This window comes from Hemibagrus wyckioides, linkage group LG29 (assembly GCF_019097595.1).
Source record: "Hemibagrus wyckioides isolate EC202008001 linkage group LG29, SWU_Hwy_1.0, whole genome shotgun sequence".
Classification (NCBI taxonomy): Eukaryota; Metazoa; Chordata; class Actinopteri; order Siluriformes; family Bagridae; genus Hemibagrus; species Hemibagrus wyckioides.
Genome location: NC_080738.1, coordinates 1167337 through 1182336, shown reverse-complemented (window position 1 = coordinate 1182336; position 15000 = coordinate 1167337). Strand labels below are relative to the sequence as shown.

The 15000-nt window shown below is 43.2% G+C and overlaps 1 protein-coding gene across 1 annotated transcript in view; it reads left to right on the top strand.

The window, feature by feature from the left end:
• The window catches only part of LOC131349402 (protocadherin-7-like), a 64305-nt gene extending 51384 nt beyond the window's left edge, over positions 1-12921 (top strand). The window contains exons 3-4 of the mRNA XM_058385045.1: positions 10193-10373; positions 10848-12921. Of these exons, the coding sequence (XP_058241028.1) occupies positions 10193-10373; positions 10848-11386 (720 nt within the window). The 3' untranslated portion in view covers positions 11387-12921. The remainder of the gene's footprint in view (positions 1-10192; positions 10374-10847) is intronic.
• The last annotated feature ends 2079 nt before the right edge of the window (positions 12922-15000 follow it).

Sequence of the window (15000 nt, the reverse complement as noted above, 5' to 3'; positions counted from 1 at the left end):
CAGTGTGGTGTGTGATTACAGTATGGTGTATGTGATTACAGTGTGATGTGTGATTACAGTCTGGTGTATGTGATTACAGTGTGGTGTGTGTGATTACAGTCTGGTGTGTGTGATTACAGTGTGGTGTTTGTGATTACAGTGTGGTGTGTGTGATTACAGTGGGGTGTGTGTGATTACAGTCTGGTGTGTGATTACAGTGTGGTGTGTGTGATTACAGTGTGGTGTGTGTGATTACAGTCTGGTGTGTGATTACAGTCTGGTGTGTGTGATTACAGTGTGGTGTGTGTGATTACAGTGTGGTGTGTGTGATTACAGTGTGGTGTGTGATTACAGTGTGGTGTGTGATTACAGTCTGGTGTACGTGATTACAGTGTGGTGTATGTGATTACAGTATGGTGTGTGATTACAGTGTGGTGTTTGTGATTACAGTGTGGTGTGTGATTACAGTGTGGTGTATGTGATTACAGTGTGGTGTGTGATTACAGTGTGGTGTATGTGATTACAGTGTGGTGTATGTGATTACAGTCTGGTGTGTGATTACAGTGTGGTGTGTGATTACAGTCTGGTGTATGTGATTACAGTGTGGTGTGTGATTACAGTGTGGTGTATGTGATTACAGTGTGGTGTATGTGATTACAGTCTGGTGTGTGATTACAGTGTGGTGTGTGATTACAGTCTGGTGTATGTGATTACAGTCTGGTGTATGTGATTACAGTGTGGTGTGTGATTACAGTGTGGTGTGTGATTACAGTATGGTGTATGTGATTACAGTGTGATGTGTGATTACAGTCTGGTGTGTGATTACAGTGTGGTGTGTGATTACAGTCTGGTGTATGTGATTACAGTGTGGTGTATGTGATTACAGTGTGGTGTATGTGATTACAGTCTGGTGTATGTGATTACAGTGTGGTGTATGTGATTACAGTGTGGTGTGTGATTACAGTATGGTGTATGTGATTACAGTGTGGTGTGTGATTACAGTGTGGTGTGTGATTACAGTGTGGTGTGTGATTACAGTATGGTGTATGATTACAGTGTGGTGTGTATGATTACAGTGTTGTGTATGTGATTACAGTTTGATGTATGATTACAGTGTGGTGTATGTGATTACAGTGTGGTGTATGTGATTACAGTGTGGTGTATGTGATTACAGTGTGGTGTATGTGATTACAGTGTGGTGTGTGATTACAGTATGGTGTATGTGATTACAGTGTGGTGTGTGATTACAGTGTGGTGTGTGATTACAGTATGGTGTATGTGATTACAGTGTGGTGTGTGATTACAGTATGGTGTGTGATTACAGTATGGTGTGTGATTACAGTGTGGTGTATGTGATTACAGTGTGGTGTGTGTGATTACAGTCTGGTGTGTGTGATTACATTCTGGTGTATGTGATTACATTCTGGTGTATGTGATTACAGTCTGGTGTATGTGATTACAGTCTGGTGTGTGTGATTACATTCTGGTGTGTGTGATTACATTCTGGTGTATGTGATTACAGTATGGTGTATGTGATTACAGTGTGGTGTGTGATTACAGTATGGTGTGTGATTACAGTGTGGTGTATGTGATTACAGTGTGGTGTGTGTGATTACAGTCTGGTGTGTGTGATTACATTCTGGTGTATGTGATTACAGTCTGGTGTATGTGATTACAGTCTGGTGTATGTGATTCCATTCTGGTGTGTGTGATTACATTCTGGTGTATGTGATTACAGTCTGGTGTATGTGATTACATTCTGGTGTATGTGATTACAGTCTGGTGTGTGTGATTACATTCTGGTGTATGTGATTACATTCTGGTGTATGTGATTACAGTCTGGTGTATGTGATTACATTCTGGTGTGTGTGATTACAGTGGGGTGTGTGTGATTACAGTATGGTGTTTGTGATTACAGTCTGGTGTGTGTGATTACAGTCTGGTGTATGTGATTACAGTCTGGTGTTTGTGATTACAGTCTGGTGTATGTGATTACATTCTGGTGTATGTGATTACAGTCTGGTGTGTGTGATTACATTCTGGTGTGTGTGATTACATTCTGGTGTATGTGATTACAGTCTGGTGTATGTGATTACAGTCTGGTGTGTGTGATTACATTCTGGTGTGTGTGATTACATTCTGGTGTATGTGATTACAGTGTGGTGTGTGTGATTACAGTCTGGTGTGTGTGATTACAGTGTGGTGTGTGATTACAGTGTGGTGTGTGATTACAGTGTGATGTATGTGATTACAGTCTGGTGTTTCTGATTACAGTCTGGTGTATGTGATTACAGTCTGGTGTGTGTGATTACAGTCTGGTGTGTGATTACAGTGTGGTGTGTGTGATTACAGTGTGGTGTGTGATTACAGTCTGGTGTTTCTGATTACAGTCTGGTGTATGTGATTACAGTCTGGTGTGTGTGATTACAGTCTGGTGTGTGATTACAGTATGGTGTGTGATTACAGTCTGGTGTGTGTGATTACAGTCTGGTGTGTGATTACAGTGTGGTGTGTGTGATTACAGTGTGGTGTGTGATTACAGTCTGGTGTTTCTGATTACAGTCTGGTGTATGTGATTACAGTCTGGTGTGTGTGATTACAGTCTGGTGTGTGATTACAGTATGGTGTGTGATTACAGTCTGGTGTGTGTGATTACAGTCTGGTGTGTGATTACAGTATGGTGTGTGATTACAGTGTGGTGTGTGTGATTACAGTGTGGTGTGTGATTACAGTCTGGTGTTTCTGATTACAGTCTGGTGTATGTGATTACAGTCTGGTGTGTGTGATTACAGTCTGGTGTGTGATTACAGTATGGTGTGTGATTACAGTCTGGTGTGTGTGATTACAGTCTGGTGTGTGATTACAGTGTGGTGTGTGTGATTACAGTGTGATGTGTGATTACAATGTGGTGTGTGTGATTACAGTGTGGTGTGTGATTACAGTCTGGTGTATGTGATTACAGTGTGGTGTGTGTGATTACAGTGTGGTGTGTGATTACAGTGTGGTGTATGTGATTACAGTGTGGTGTGTGTGATTACAGTGTGGTGTGTGATTACAGTGTGGTGTGTGATTACAGTGTGGTGTGTGATTACAGTCTGGTGTTTGTGATTACAGTCTGGTGTATGTGATTACAGTCTGGTGTGTGTGATTACAGTCTGGTGTATGTGATTACAGTCTGGTGTGTGTGATTACAGTCTGGTGTGTGATTACAGTCTGGTGTGTGTGATTACAGTCTGGTGTGTGATTACAGTCTGGTGTATGTGATTACAGTCTGGTGTGTGTGATTACAGTATGGTGTGTGATTACAGTCTGGTGTGTGTGATTACAGTATGGTGTGTGATTACAGTCTGGTGTATGTGATTACAGTCTGGTGTGTGTGATTACAGTCTGGTGTGTGATTACAGTCTGGTGTATGTGATTACAGTCTGGTGTGTGTGATTACAGTATGGTGTGTGATTACAGTCTGGTGTATGTGATTACAGTCTGGTGTGTGTGATTACAGTATGGTGTGTGATTACAGTCTGGTGTATGTGATTACAGTATGGTGTGTGATTACAGTCTGGTGTGTGATTACAGTATGGTGTGTGATTACAGTCTGGTGTGTGTGATTACAGTATGGTGTGTGATTACAGTATGGTGTGTGTGATTACAGTGTGGTGTGTGATTACAGTGTGGTGTGTGTGATTACAGTGTGGTGTGTGTGATTACAGTGTGGTGTGTGATTACAGTGTGGTGTATGTGATTACAGTGTGGTGTGTGATTACAGTGTGGTGTATGTGATTACAGTCTGGTGTGTGATTACAGTGTGGTGTGTGTGATTACAGTGTGGTGTGTGATTACAGTGTGGTATGTGATTACAGTGTGGTATATGATTACAGTGTCGTGTATGTGATTACAGTGTGGTGTGTGTGATTACAGTGTGGTGTGTGTGATTACAGTGTGGTGTGTGATTACAGTGTGGTGTGTGTGATTACAGTGTGGTGTGTGTGATTACAGTCTGGTGTGTGATTACAGTGTGGTGTGTGTGATTACAGTGTGGTGTGTGATTACAGTGTGGTATATGATTACAGTGTCGTGTATGTGATTACTGTGTGGTGTGTGTGATTACAGTGTGGTGTATATGATTACAGTGTCGTGTATGTGATTACAGTGTGGTGTGTGATTACAGTGTGGTGTGTGATTACAGTGTCGTGTATGTGATTACAGTGTGGTATATGATTACAGTGTGGTGTGTGTGATTACAGTGTGGTGTGTGATTACAGTGTCGTGTATGTGATTACAGTGTGGTGTGTGTGATTACAGTGTGGTGTGTGTGATTACAGTGTGGTGTGTGTGATTACAGTGTGGTATATGATTACAGTGTCGTGTATGTGATTACAGTGTGGTATATGATTACAGTGTGGTGTGTGTGATTACAGTGTGGTGTGTGATTACAGTGTCGTGTGTGTGATTACAGTCTGGTGTTTGTGATTACAGTCTGGTGTATGTGATGACAGTGTGGTGTGTGATTACAGTGTGGTGTGTGATTACAGTGTGGTGTGTGTGATTACAGTCTGGTGTGTGTGATTACAGTGTGGTGTGTGATTACAGTCTGGTGTGTGATTACAGTGTGGTGTGTGTGATTACAGTCTGGTGTGTGTGATTACAGTCTGGTGTGTGATTACAGTGTGGTGTGTGTGATTACAGTGTGGTGTGTGATTACAGTCTGGTGTTTCTGATTACAGTCTGGTGTATGTGATTACAGTCTGGTGTGTGTGATTACAGTCTGGTGTGTGATTACAGTATGGTGTGTGATTACAGTCTGGTGTGTGTGATTACAGTCTGGTGTGTGATTACAGTGTGGTGTGTGTGATTACAGTGTGGTGTGTGATTACAATGTGGTGTGTGTGATTACAGTGTGGTGTGTGATTACAGTCTGGTGTATGTGATTACAGTCTGGTGTGTGTGATTACAGTCTGGTGTATGTGATTACAGTGTGGTGTGTGTGATTACAGTGTGGTGTGTGATTACAGTGTGGTGTGTGATTACAGTGTGGTGTATGTGATTACAGTGTGGTGTGTGTGATTACAGTGTGGTGTGTGATTACAGTGTGGTGTGTGATTACAGTCTGGTGTTTGTGATTACAGTCTGGTGTATGTGATTACAGTCTGGTGTGTGTGATTACAGTCTGGTGTATGTGATTACAGTCTTGTGTGTGTGATTACAGTCTGGTGTGTGATTACAGTCTGGTGTGTGTGATTACAGTCTGGTGTGTGATTACAGTCTGGTGTATGTGATTACAGTCTGGTGTGTGTGATTACAGTATGGTGTGTGATTACAGTCTGGTGTGTGTGATTACAGTATGGTGTGTGATTACAGTCTGGTGTGTGATTACAGTATGGTGTGTGATTACAGTCTGGTGTGTGTGATTACAGTATGGTGTGTGATTACAGTCTGGTGTGTGTGATTACAGTGTGGTGTGTGATTACAGTCTGGTGTGTGTGATTACAGTATGGTGTGTGATTACAGTCTGGTGTGTGTGATTACAGTGTGGTGTGTGATTACAGTGTGGTGTGTGATTACAGTGTGGTGTGTGTGATTACAGTGTGGTGTGTGATTACAGTGTGGTGTATGTGATTACAGTGTGGTGTGTGATTACAGTGTGGTGTGTGTGATTACAGTGTGGTGTGTGATTACAGTGTGGTATGTGATTACAGTGTGGTATATGATTACAGTGTCGTTTATGTGATTACTGTGTGGTGTGTGTGATTACAGTGTGGTGTGTGTGATTACAGTGTGGTGTGTGTGATTACAGTGTGGTGTATGTGATTACAGTGTCGTTTATGTGATTATAGTGTGGTGTGTGATTACAGTGTGGTGTGTGTGATTACAGTGTGGTGTATGTGATTACAGTGTGGTGTATGTGATTACAGTGTGGTGTATGTGATTAAAGTGTGGTGTATGTGATTACAGTGTGGTGTGTGATTACAGTGTGGTGTGTGTGATTAAAGTGTGGTGTGTGTGATTACAGTGTGGTGTGTGATTACAGTGTGGTGTGTGATTACAGTGTCGTGTATGTGATTACAGTGTGGTGTGTGATTACAGTGTGGTGTGTGTGATTACAGTGTGGTGTGTGTGATTACAGTGTGGTGTGTGATTACAGTGTGGTATGTGATTACAGTGTGGTATATGATTACAGTGTCGTGTATGTGATTACAGTGTGGTATATGATTACAGTGTGGTGTGTGTGATTACAGTGTGGTGTGTGATTACAGTGTCGTGTATGTGATTACAGTGTGGTGTGTGTGATTACAGTGTGGTGTGTGTGATTACAGTATGGTGTCTGTGATTACAGTGTGGTGTGTGATTACAGTGTGGTGTGTGTGATTAGAGTGTGGTGTGTGTGATTAGAGTGTGGTGTGTGATTACAGTGTTGTGTATGTGATTACAGTGTGGTATATGATTACAGTGTCGTGTATGTGATTACAGTGTCGTATATGATTACAGTGTGGTGTGTGTGATTACAGTGTGGTGTGTGATTACAGTGTCGTGTATGTGATTACAGTGTGGTGTGTGTGATTACAGTGTGGTGTATGTGATTACAGTGTGGTGTGTGTGATTACAGTGTGGTGTGTGTGATTACAGTGTGGTGTGTGTGATTACAGTGTGGTGTGTGTGATTACAGTGTGGTGTGTGTGATTACAGTGTGGTGTGTGTGATTACAGTATGATCTGTGATTACAGTGTGGTGTGTGTGATTACAGTGTGGTGTATGTGATTACAGTGTGGTGTGTGTGATTACAGTGTGGTGTGTGTGATTACAGTATGGTGTCTGTGATTACAGTGTGGTGTGTGTGATTACAGTGTGGTGTGTGTGATTACAGTGTGGTGTGTGTGATTACAGTGTCGTTTATGTGATTATAGTGTGGTGTGTGTGATTACAGTGTGGTGTGTGTGATTACAGTGTGGTGTGTGTGATTACAGTATGGTGTCTGTGATTACAGTGTGGTGTGTGTGATTACAGTGTGGTGTGTGTGATTACAGTGTGGTGTGTGTGATTACAGTGTCGTTTATGTGATTATAGTGTGGTGTGTGTGATTACAGTGTGGTGTGTGTGATTACAGTGTGGTGTATGTGATTACAGTGTCGTTTATGTGATTACAGTGTGGTGTATGTGATTACAGTGTGGTGTGTGTGATTACAGTGTGGTGTGTGTGATTACAGTGTGGTGTATGTGATTACAGTGTGGTGTATGTGATTACAGTGTGGTGTATGTGATTACAGTGTGGTGTGTGTGATTACAGTGTGGTGTGTGTGATTACAGTGTCGTTTATGTGATTATAGTGTGATGTGTGTGATTACAGTGTGGTGTGTGATTACAGTCTGGTGTGTGATTACAGTGTGGTGTATGTGATTACAGTGTCGTTTATGTGATTACAGTGTGGTGTGTGTGATTACAGTGTGGTGTGTGTGATTACAGTTTCGTTTATGTGATTATAGTGTGGTGTGTGTGATTACAGTGTGGTGTGTGTGATTACAGTGTGGTGTGTGTGATTACAGTGTGGTGTGTGTTATTACAGTGTCGTTTATGTGATTATAGTGTGGTGTGTGTGATTACAGTGTGGTGTGTGTGATTACAGTGTCGTTTATGTGATTATAGTGTGATGTGTGTGATTACAGTGTGGTGTGTGATTACAGTCTGGTGTGTGATTACAGTGTGGTGTGTGATTACAGTGTGGTGTGTGTGATTACAGTGTGGTGTGTGTGATTACAGTGTGGTGTATGTGATTACAGTTTCGTTTATGTGATTATAGTGTGGTGTGTGTGATTACAGTGTGGTGTGTGTGATTACAGTGTCGTGTGTGTGATTACAGTGTGGTGTGTGTTATTACAGTGTCGTTTATGTGATTATAGTGTGGTGTGTGTGATTACAGTGTGGTGTGTGTGATTACAGTCTGGTGTGTGTGATTACAGTGTGGTGTGTGTGATTACAGTCTGGTGTGTGTGATTACAGTGTGGTGTGTGTGATTACAGTGTGGTGTGTGATTACAGTGTGGTGTGTGTGATTACAGTGTGGTGTGTGATTACAGTGTGGTGTGTGATTACAGTCTGGTGTGTGTGATTACAGTGTGGTGTGTGTGATTACAGTGTGGTGTGTGATTACAGTCTGGTGTGTGATTACAGTGTGGTGTGTGTGATTACAGTGTGGTGTGTGATTACAGTCTGGTGTGTGATTACAGTGTGGTGTGTGATTACAGTGTGGTGTGTGATTACAGTCTGGTGTGTGATTACAGTCTGGTGTGTGATTACAGTGTGTTGTGTGATTACAGTGTGGTGTGTGTGATTACAGTGTGGTGTGTGATTACTGTGTGGTGTGTGATTACAGTGTGTTGTGTGATTACAGCGTGGTGTATGTGATTACAGTGTGGTGTGTGATTACAGCGTGGTGTATGTGATTACAGTGTGGTGTGTGATTACAGTGTGGTGTGTGTGATTATAGTGTGGTGTGTGATTACAGTGTGGTGTGTGATTACAGTCTGGTGTGTGATTACAGTGTGGTGTACTAAAATATGTGAATCAGTCAAGAAGTCATTTTAAACATAAGTGAATCTTCAAAAGTGAATTAGTCAAGGAGTCATATACGGTATTCATTCAACATTCTAGATCCTGGGGGTTTTAAACGTTTGTGGATGTTTATGACCATCTCATCTCAGTGTGTGTGTGTGTGTGTGTTGGCTGGAGGCCTCAGAAGCAGAGTCAAATGAATATTAATGCATTTTGACAGCAAACATAAAAAACGTCCGCTTTAATCTGAGACAAACTTGCAGTCTGTCTCTGTGTGTGTGTGTGTGTTTTACCAAATGGAACTGTCTGGAAAACCAGGTGTGCACCTCACCTTTGTATAAATGACAAAAGGTAAGCACGCAAGCGTGTGTGTGTGTGTGTGTGTGTGTGTGTGTGTGAGCTAATGAAAGAAAAACACTCCTACCTGACAGTTCAAAGGAAACCAATGATGGCTGATTAATTAGCTCTCGCTTTCTTAAATATTCAAATGATATGCGCATACATAACGAATAAATTATCAAGGTCATCAACTAGCACAGTGATATCCAGCACACACACACACACACACACATGTACACAACCATGTCGGAGTATTAATAGTGCACTACTCGAGGCCTCTGTGTGTTTATATTATGGGATGTTTTTCCATCTTCCCCCTCGTTCCTGTTCTCTCTCGCTGACACTCACTCCTTACTGTTCATCCTTCATCTGGGTGGAGGATCCTTCTGGGAATTAGCTGATTTATTTAACAACCTGTCTCTCTCTCTCTGTCTGTCTCTCTCTCTTTCTGTCTCTCTCTGTCTGTCTGTCTGTCTGTCTCTCTCTCTCTCTTTCTGTCTGTCTATCTCTCTCGGTCTGTCTGTCACTAACACACACTAACACACCCACACATTAACACACACACACACACACATGCACTAACACACATGCACTTACACACATGCACTTACACTCACACACACACAGTCACTCTGACACACCTGTTTTATCCTGGTTAAGTGAGTGTTAATGAGCTGATGTGTTGAATCAGGTGCAATCAAAATAAAATAATTAAAGCCTACGTTTCAAAGAGGACTTCAAAAGCAGAAACACACTCACTGCTGTGTGTAGTGTTTCACACTGAAGTGTCTGATCTCTCTTACATACACACACACACACACACAATAGTGTTTTCTTTATGTTTCCAAAAAAAGGAAAAAGGAGTGTGTGTGTGTGTGTGTGTGTGTGTGTGTGTGTCTAAATGTGTGTGTGTGTGTGTGTGTGTGAGAGAAAGAGAGAGAGAGAGAGAGAGAGAGAGAGAGAGTGTGAGAGTGTCTAGGTGTGCATGTGTGTGTGTGTGTGTTTGTGTGTGTGTGTCTAAATGTGTGTGTGTGTGTGTGTGTGTGAGAGAGAGAGAGAGAGAGAGAGAGAGAGAGTGTGAGAGTGTCTAGGTGTGCATGTGTGTGTGTGTGTGTTTGTGTGTGTGTGTCTAAATGTGTGTGTGTGTGTGTGTGAGAGAGAGAGAGAGAGTGTGTGAGACTGTCTAGGTGTGTGTGTGTGTTACATATCTGTGCATCATCTCTACCTTCTGGAGAGTCCTTTCCTTGTAATGTGTGATTTTGTTAGTATCAAAATAACTTCCATATGTGTTAGATCTAACTTGACCTCTGTGTGTGTGTGTGTGTCCTCAGCCATTGCGCAGGGTGACGTTCTCCGTGGCGACAGATGCTGGTTGCTATGACAGTGGGGTGGACGAGTCGGAGACACCGAGCAGTAAGAGCAGTAAGATTGGCGTCTTGTCTCTTCCGGAAGACGGATACGAGAGAACAACACCTGAGGGGAGTGTGGGGGAGGAGGAACACGTGGAGAATGGTACACAAACACACACACACACACACACACACACACATACACACATACACACATACACACACACACACACACACACACATACACACATACACGGCCGTGGTTTAAACTTCAGTTTGAGAACTGTAATTCTCCTGTGTGAGCACTAGAGGGCAGAGCTGCAGCTTATTTTCAGTGAACGAAATATTATTACTTTCTCTCTTAATCTCTCTCTCCATCTCTCCATCTCTTTCTCCCTCTCTCTCTCTCTCTCTCCATCTCTTTCTCTCTCTCTCTCTCTCTCTCCATCTCTCCATCTCGTTCTCCCCCTCTCTCTCACTCCCTCTCTCTCTGTCTCTGTCTCTCTCTCTCTCTCAATCTCTTTCTCCCCCTCTCTTTCACTCTCTCTCTCCATCCCCCCCTCTCTCTCTCACTCCCTCTCTCTCTCTGTCTTTCTGTCTTTCTCTCTCTCTCTCTCTCTCTCTCCATCTCTCTCAGACTCGAGGCAGCTCCCTGACGTGGCTTTGACAGGAAAATGCACTCGTGACTGTGGTGAGTATGGCCACTCTGACACCTGCTGGATGCCGGTGCAGTCATCACCACGGCGACACCAGGGCAACGGAGCACCACGGCAACGCATGTCCAGCTTCACCTCAGCAGGCGACGACAACAACAATCACGACAACAGCGATCCAGAGGAAGAAGAAGGAGAGGAGGATGATGGCTCAGACCAAGGCAGCGGAGGGGGTGGAGCCAACGACACACGCAGTCCTCTGGCCAACGGAGAGCCGCTCGCAAGCCGTCGTCATGGAGACCGCAACAGGAACATAGGGGATCACAATCGAAACCTGCTGAACCGCAAGATGACATCAGCATCATATGACACCTTTAGCAGCGCTAGGTTCGGAGGTCAATGCCATGGTGATGACTCAGAGGTGCCCCGCCCACACGAGGTTATTCCACTGACCCGGGCAGGGGGTGGAGACTTCAAAACAACATCATGCCTGACACTGTCACGCAGGGAAGTTTACCTGTGAGGAACATCTAAGACACATTTTGAAACCTGAGACACGAACTCACACCTGAGATATGAACACAGACTCACACCTGAGACACAAACACACACCTGAGACACGAACTCACACCTGAGATACCAACACAGACTCACACCTGAGACACCAACACAGATTCACACCTGAGATAAAAACTCAGCTGACTTTGTATTTGACTAGACCCTGAACTCAACCTTGAGATCAAACAGGAAGATCCATCAACTGAGCTATAAACCTGTACCTGAGATATGAAGTTAGCCCTGAGGAACATTCACCTAAGCTAGGAATCTGAACTTTAAATGCAAAGTTCAAGCCAAAGTGGTGAGGAACCTGCTTGTTCTCACCTGAGGTACCCATCGGCATCTTAGCTACAAAATCTGAGCTCAAACAAACTCAGACCTGAGCTACCAGGTTTTGGATTCACACCTGAATTAGGAATTCACATGGAATTTCTGAAATACGAAAAACCTGAAACATTCCCACCTGAGATACAAGGTGTTCCTCACTCCTTCACCACCTCTTATTTCCAACACACAACTGCCAATACACAGCTTCCAGATCTTACCTGAGCTACAAAAACACACCTAAGATACCACTTCTCACCTAAGTTACTAATCCACCTGAGCTCCAAATTCTCACACAATGTACCAGTAAATACACCTGCAAAGTGAGTTTACAACATGAGCTCAGCTGAGCTGCCAATCCTCACCTGACCAGTCATCAGTTGGGCTACCAGCCCTTATCTGACCAGTTATTATCTGGGCTGCCTGTCTTTACCTGGGATACCAGTCCTCACCTGACCACTCCTCACCTGGACTACCAGTCCTCAGCTGACCAGTTATTGCCTAGGCTCCCTGTCCTCACCTTGGCTACCCACCCTTACCTGACGAGTCCTCACCTGACCGATTATTACCTGTCCTTCTCACCTGGACTACCAGTTGTAAACTGGGCTAGCAACATTTACCTGAGGTACCAGTACACAATTGAGCTACTTGAAATGTGAATTCTCCCCTGAGCTTCCAGGTCTTACGTGCACAATGAGTTTGTACCTGAGCCACAAACTCAAACCTGGAGTGAGAATCATCTCCTGCTCAGGACGAGTTTCAGGAATTTCAGGACTTTGGCTCTGGAACTGAATGTTTCTCATCCCATCATTTCTGTGGACGAGAATCGAAAGCTGAGCCGAGGATTCTGAGCTGCACCGAGTCGTCTCACAGACTTTAAGAAGCTGTTGAAGAAAAACTCTTGAACATTGCATGTTTGATCTTCAGTTGGAAAAAAAATCTGAAAAAAATAGAGGATTTGAAATGAGTTTATAAACTGAATTACTTTTAGGGCTCTTTAAAAGACTTTAAAAGTAACAAGCTGCATGTTGGGTCTCCTGGAGAAGCTGTGAAGAGAGAGAAAGAGACAGAGAGAGAGAGACAGAGAGAGAGAGCGCACTTCTACAGACCTGACCCTGGTGTGGTGGGGCTGGTGGCCATAGTGGGGATGGTAGGGATGGTGGGGGTGGTAAGACTGGTAGGGTTGGTAGAAATGGTAGGGATGGTGGGAGTGGAAGGAGTGGTGGGGATGGTGGGGGTAGTAGGGGTAGTAAGGATGGTGGGGGTGGTAGGAGTGGTAGGGTTGGTAGAAGTGGTAGGGATGGTGGGGGTGGTAGGAGTGGTAAGGATGGTGGAGGTGGTAGGACTGGTAGGGTTGGTAGAAGTGGTAGGGATGGTGGGGGTGGTAGGAGTGGTAAGGATGGTGGAGGTGGTAGGACTGATAGGGTTGGTAGAAGTGGTAGGGATGGTGGGGGTGTTAGGAAAGGTGGGGATGGTAGCCGTGGTGGGGATGGTGAGGGTAGTAGGGATGGTGGGGGTGGTAAGGATGGTAAGGATGGTGGGGGTGGTAGGAGTGGTAAGGATGGTAAGGATGGTGGGGGGTGGTAGGGGAGGTTAGATTTGTGAGGGTGGTTGAGGTGGTAGGGGTGGTAGGAGTGCTGGGGGTGGTGGTCTTCTCTGACATCATCAAGAGCTGAAAGTTAGAGCGTTAAGCTAACTTTAGTTTTCTGAGTGATCGTAAGTTGCTAACTAACTGATACATTCCTGCTAATTAGGGCTCTGTATTTATCACCTCATTTCAGTGAGCTATTATCCAGCTAGCTGTTCATGTTTAGCTAACATAATCTGATCATATCAAGTTGTTGTTTAATAGCAAGCTAGCTTAAGAGTGCTAGCTTTAATGGTGTAACAGGTGTGCAATTTCAGCCAATGAACAGCATTTCTGATGTCAGACCGGACCACTACACACATCCTGATTTTGACTGACAGATGTCTCTGGATCATGGTGGGCGGAGCTTAGGTTAGATGTGCCAGACAGTCAACCAATCGCAGACTTCATGATGTGACACCATCACCTGACTTTCATTTCTGTGGCTTAGTATAGTGTTAGCATAACACTCAGTTCTCCACTGCAACCGCTAAGCTCACATCCAGAACAGTGCTATTGTTAGCTAATCCATCGGTGAGTTAGCATTGGATAAACTATTCTAGTGTGAAAGCTAATAAATGAGCATGCTTAATGACCCTCATGTTTCCATGAAGTTTGCAAATGGCTGAAGAAATTGATCTTAAGCTCCGCCCCTGCTGACCTTAGGGCACCTGTTGCTGGGAGAATCCAGGACATGTGACCATCACAGCCAATCAGAGATGTGAAGTGAAGTAAAAAAAAACAAAAAAAACAAAGTTAAAACAATCATTTAGCACTTAACCAATCAAATGTAAGTATTCAAATGCTCTTCAAATCAGCTTTTATAGAACCAGTAGACAAACGAGGATTAAAATACAGTATTTTTCTTCCGTTTCTATTTTTAATGGACGACAAACACAAAACGGAGAGATTTCAGTGGACGCTGTTCAGAAGAGACTGAAAAAAACATACAACAAAACAGAGAAACAAAACGGAATGAAAAAGGAACTGTAATTTCTTCATTAGCCACGTTTTCTTCAACAACTACAACACACACACACACACACACACACTACATATTAGCCATGGTAAGAGGAATTAGCTGTAGCATTTTGCCTGCTTAATCTTCACACATTATTGGACTATAAACTAATCCTCCATTTTAAGTGCATACAGAGTTTCAGGGCATTAAATATTAAAACACTATGATAACAAAATTCAGCTCTTTTTATTTGTTTGTTGTTTTTGTTTTCTTTTTTCTTTAACGTAGGAAAACCAAATTTCTGTAAAGACGACACTGCATGCTTGTAAGCTAACGCTAATTTTTGATATAAACAAAAAAAATAGGGAAAAAAGGGATTTAATCTCTTTTAAAAAAAAGTGTGTGTGTGTATGTGTGTGTGTATGTGTGTGTGTGTGTGTGTGTGTGTGTGTACATTTGTCCAGGCACAGGATCTCCAAATCATTTCAAAAAAAGGGAAAAAAATCATAGACACATTTTTTTGTATTTTCATTATGAATCATGCCTAGAACTGACCGATCACAAGCCCCGCCCAGTTTCCCAAATCACAAACCTGGCCCCATTTTCTAATCACAAGGCTCGCCCCATTTTTCAATTACAACCCCTGCCTCATTTACCAATCACAAGC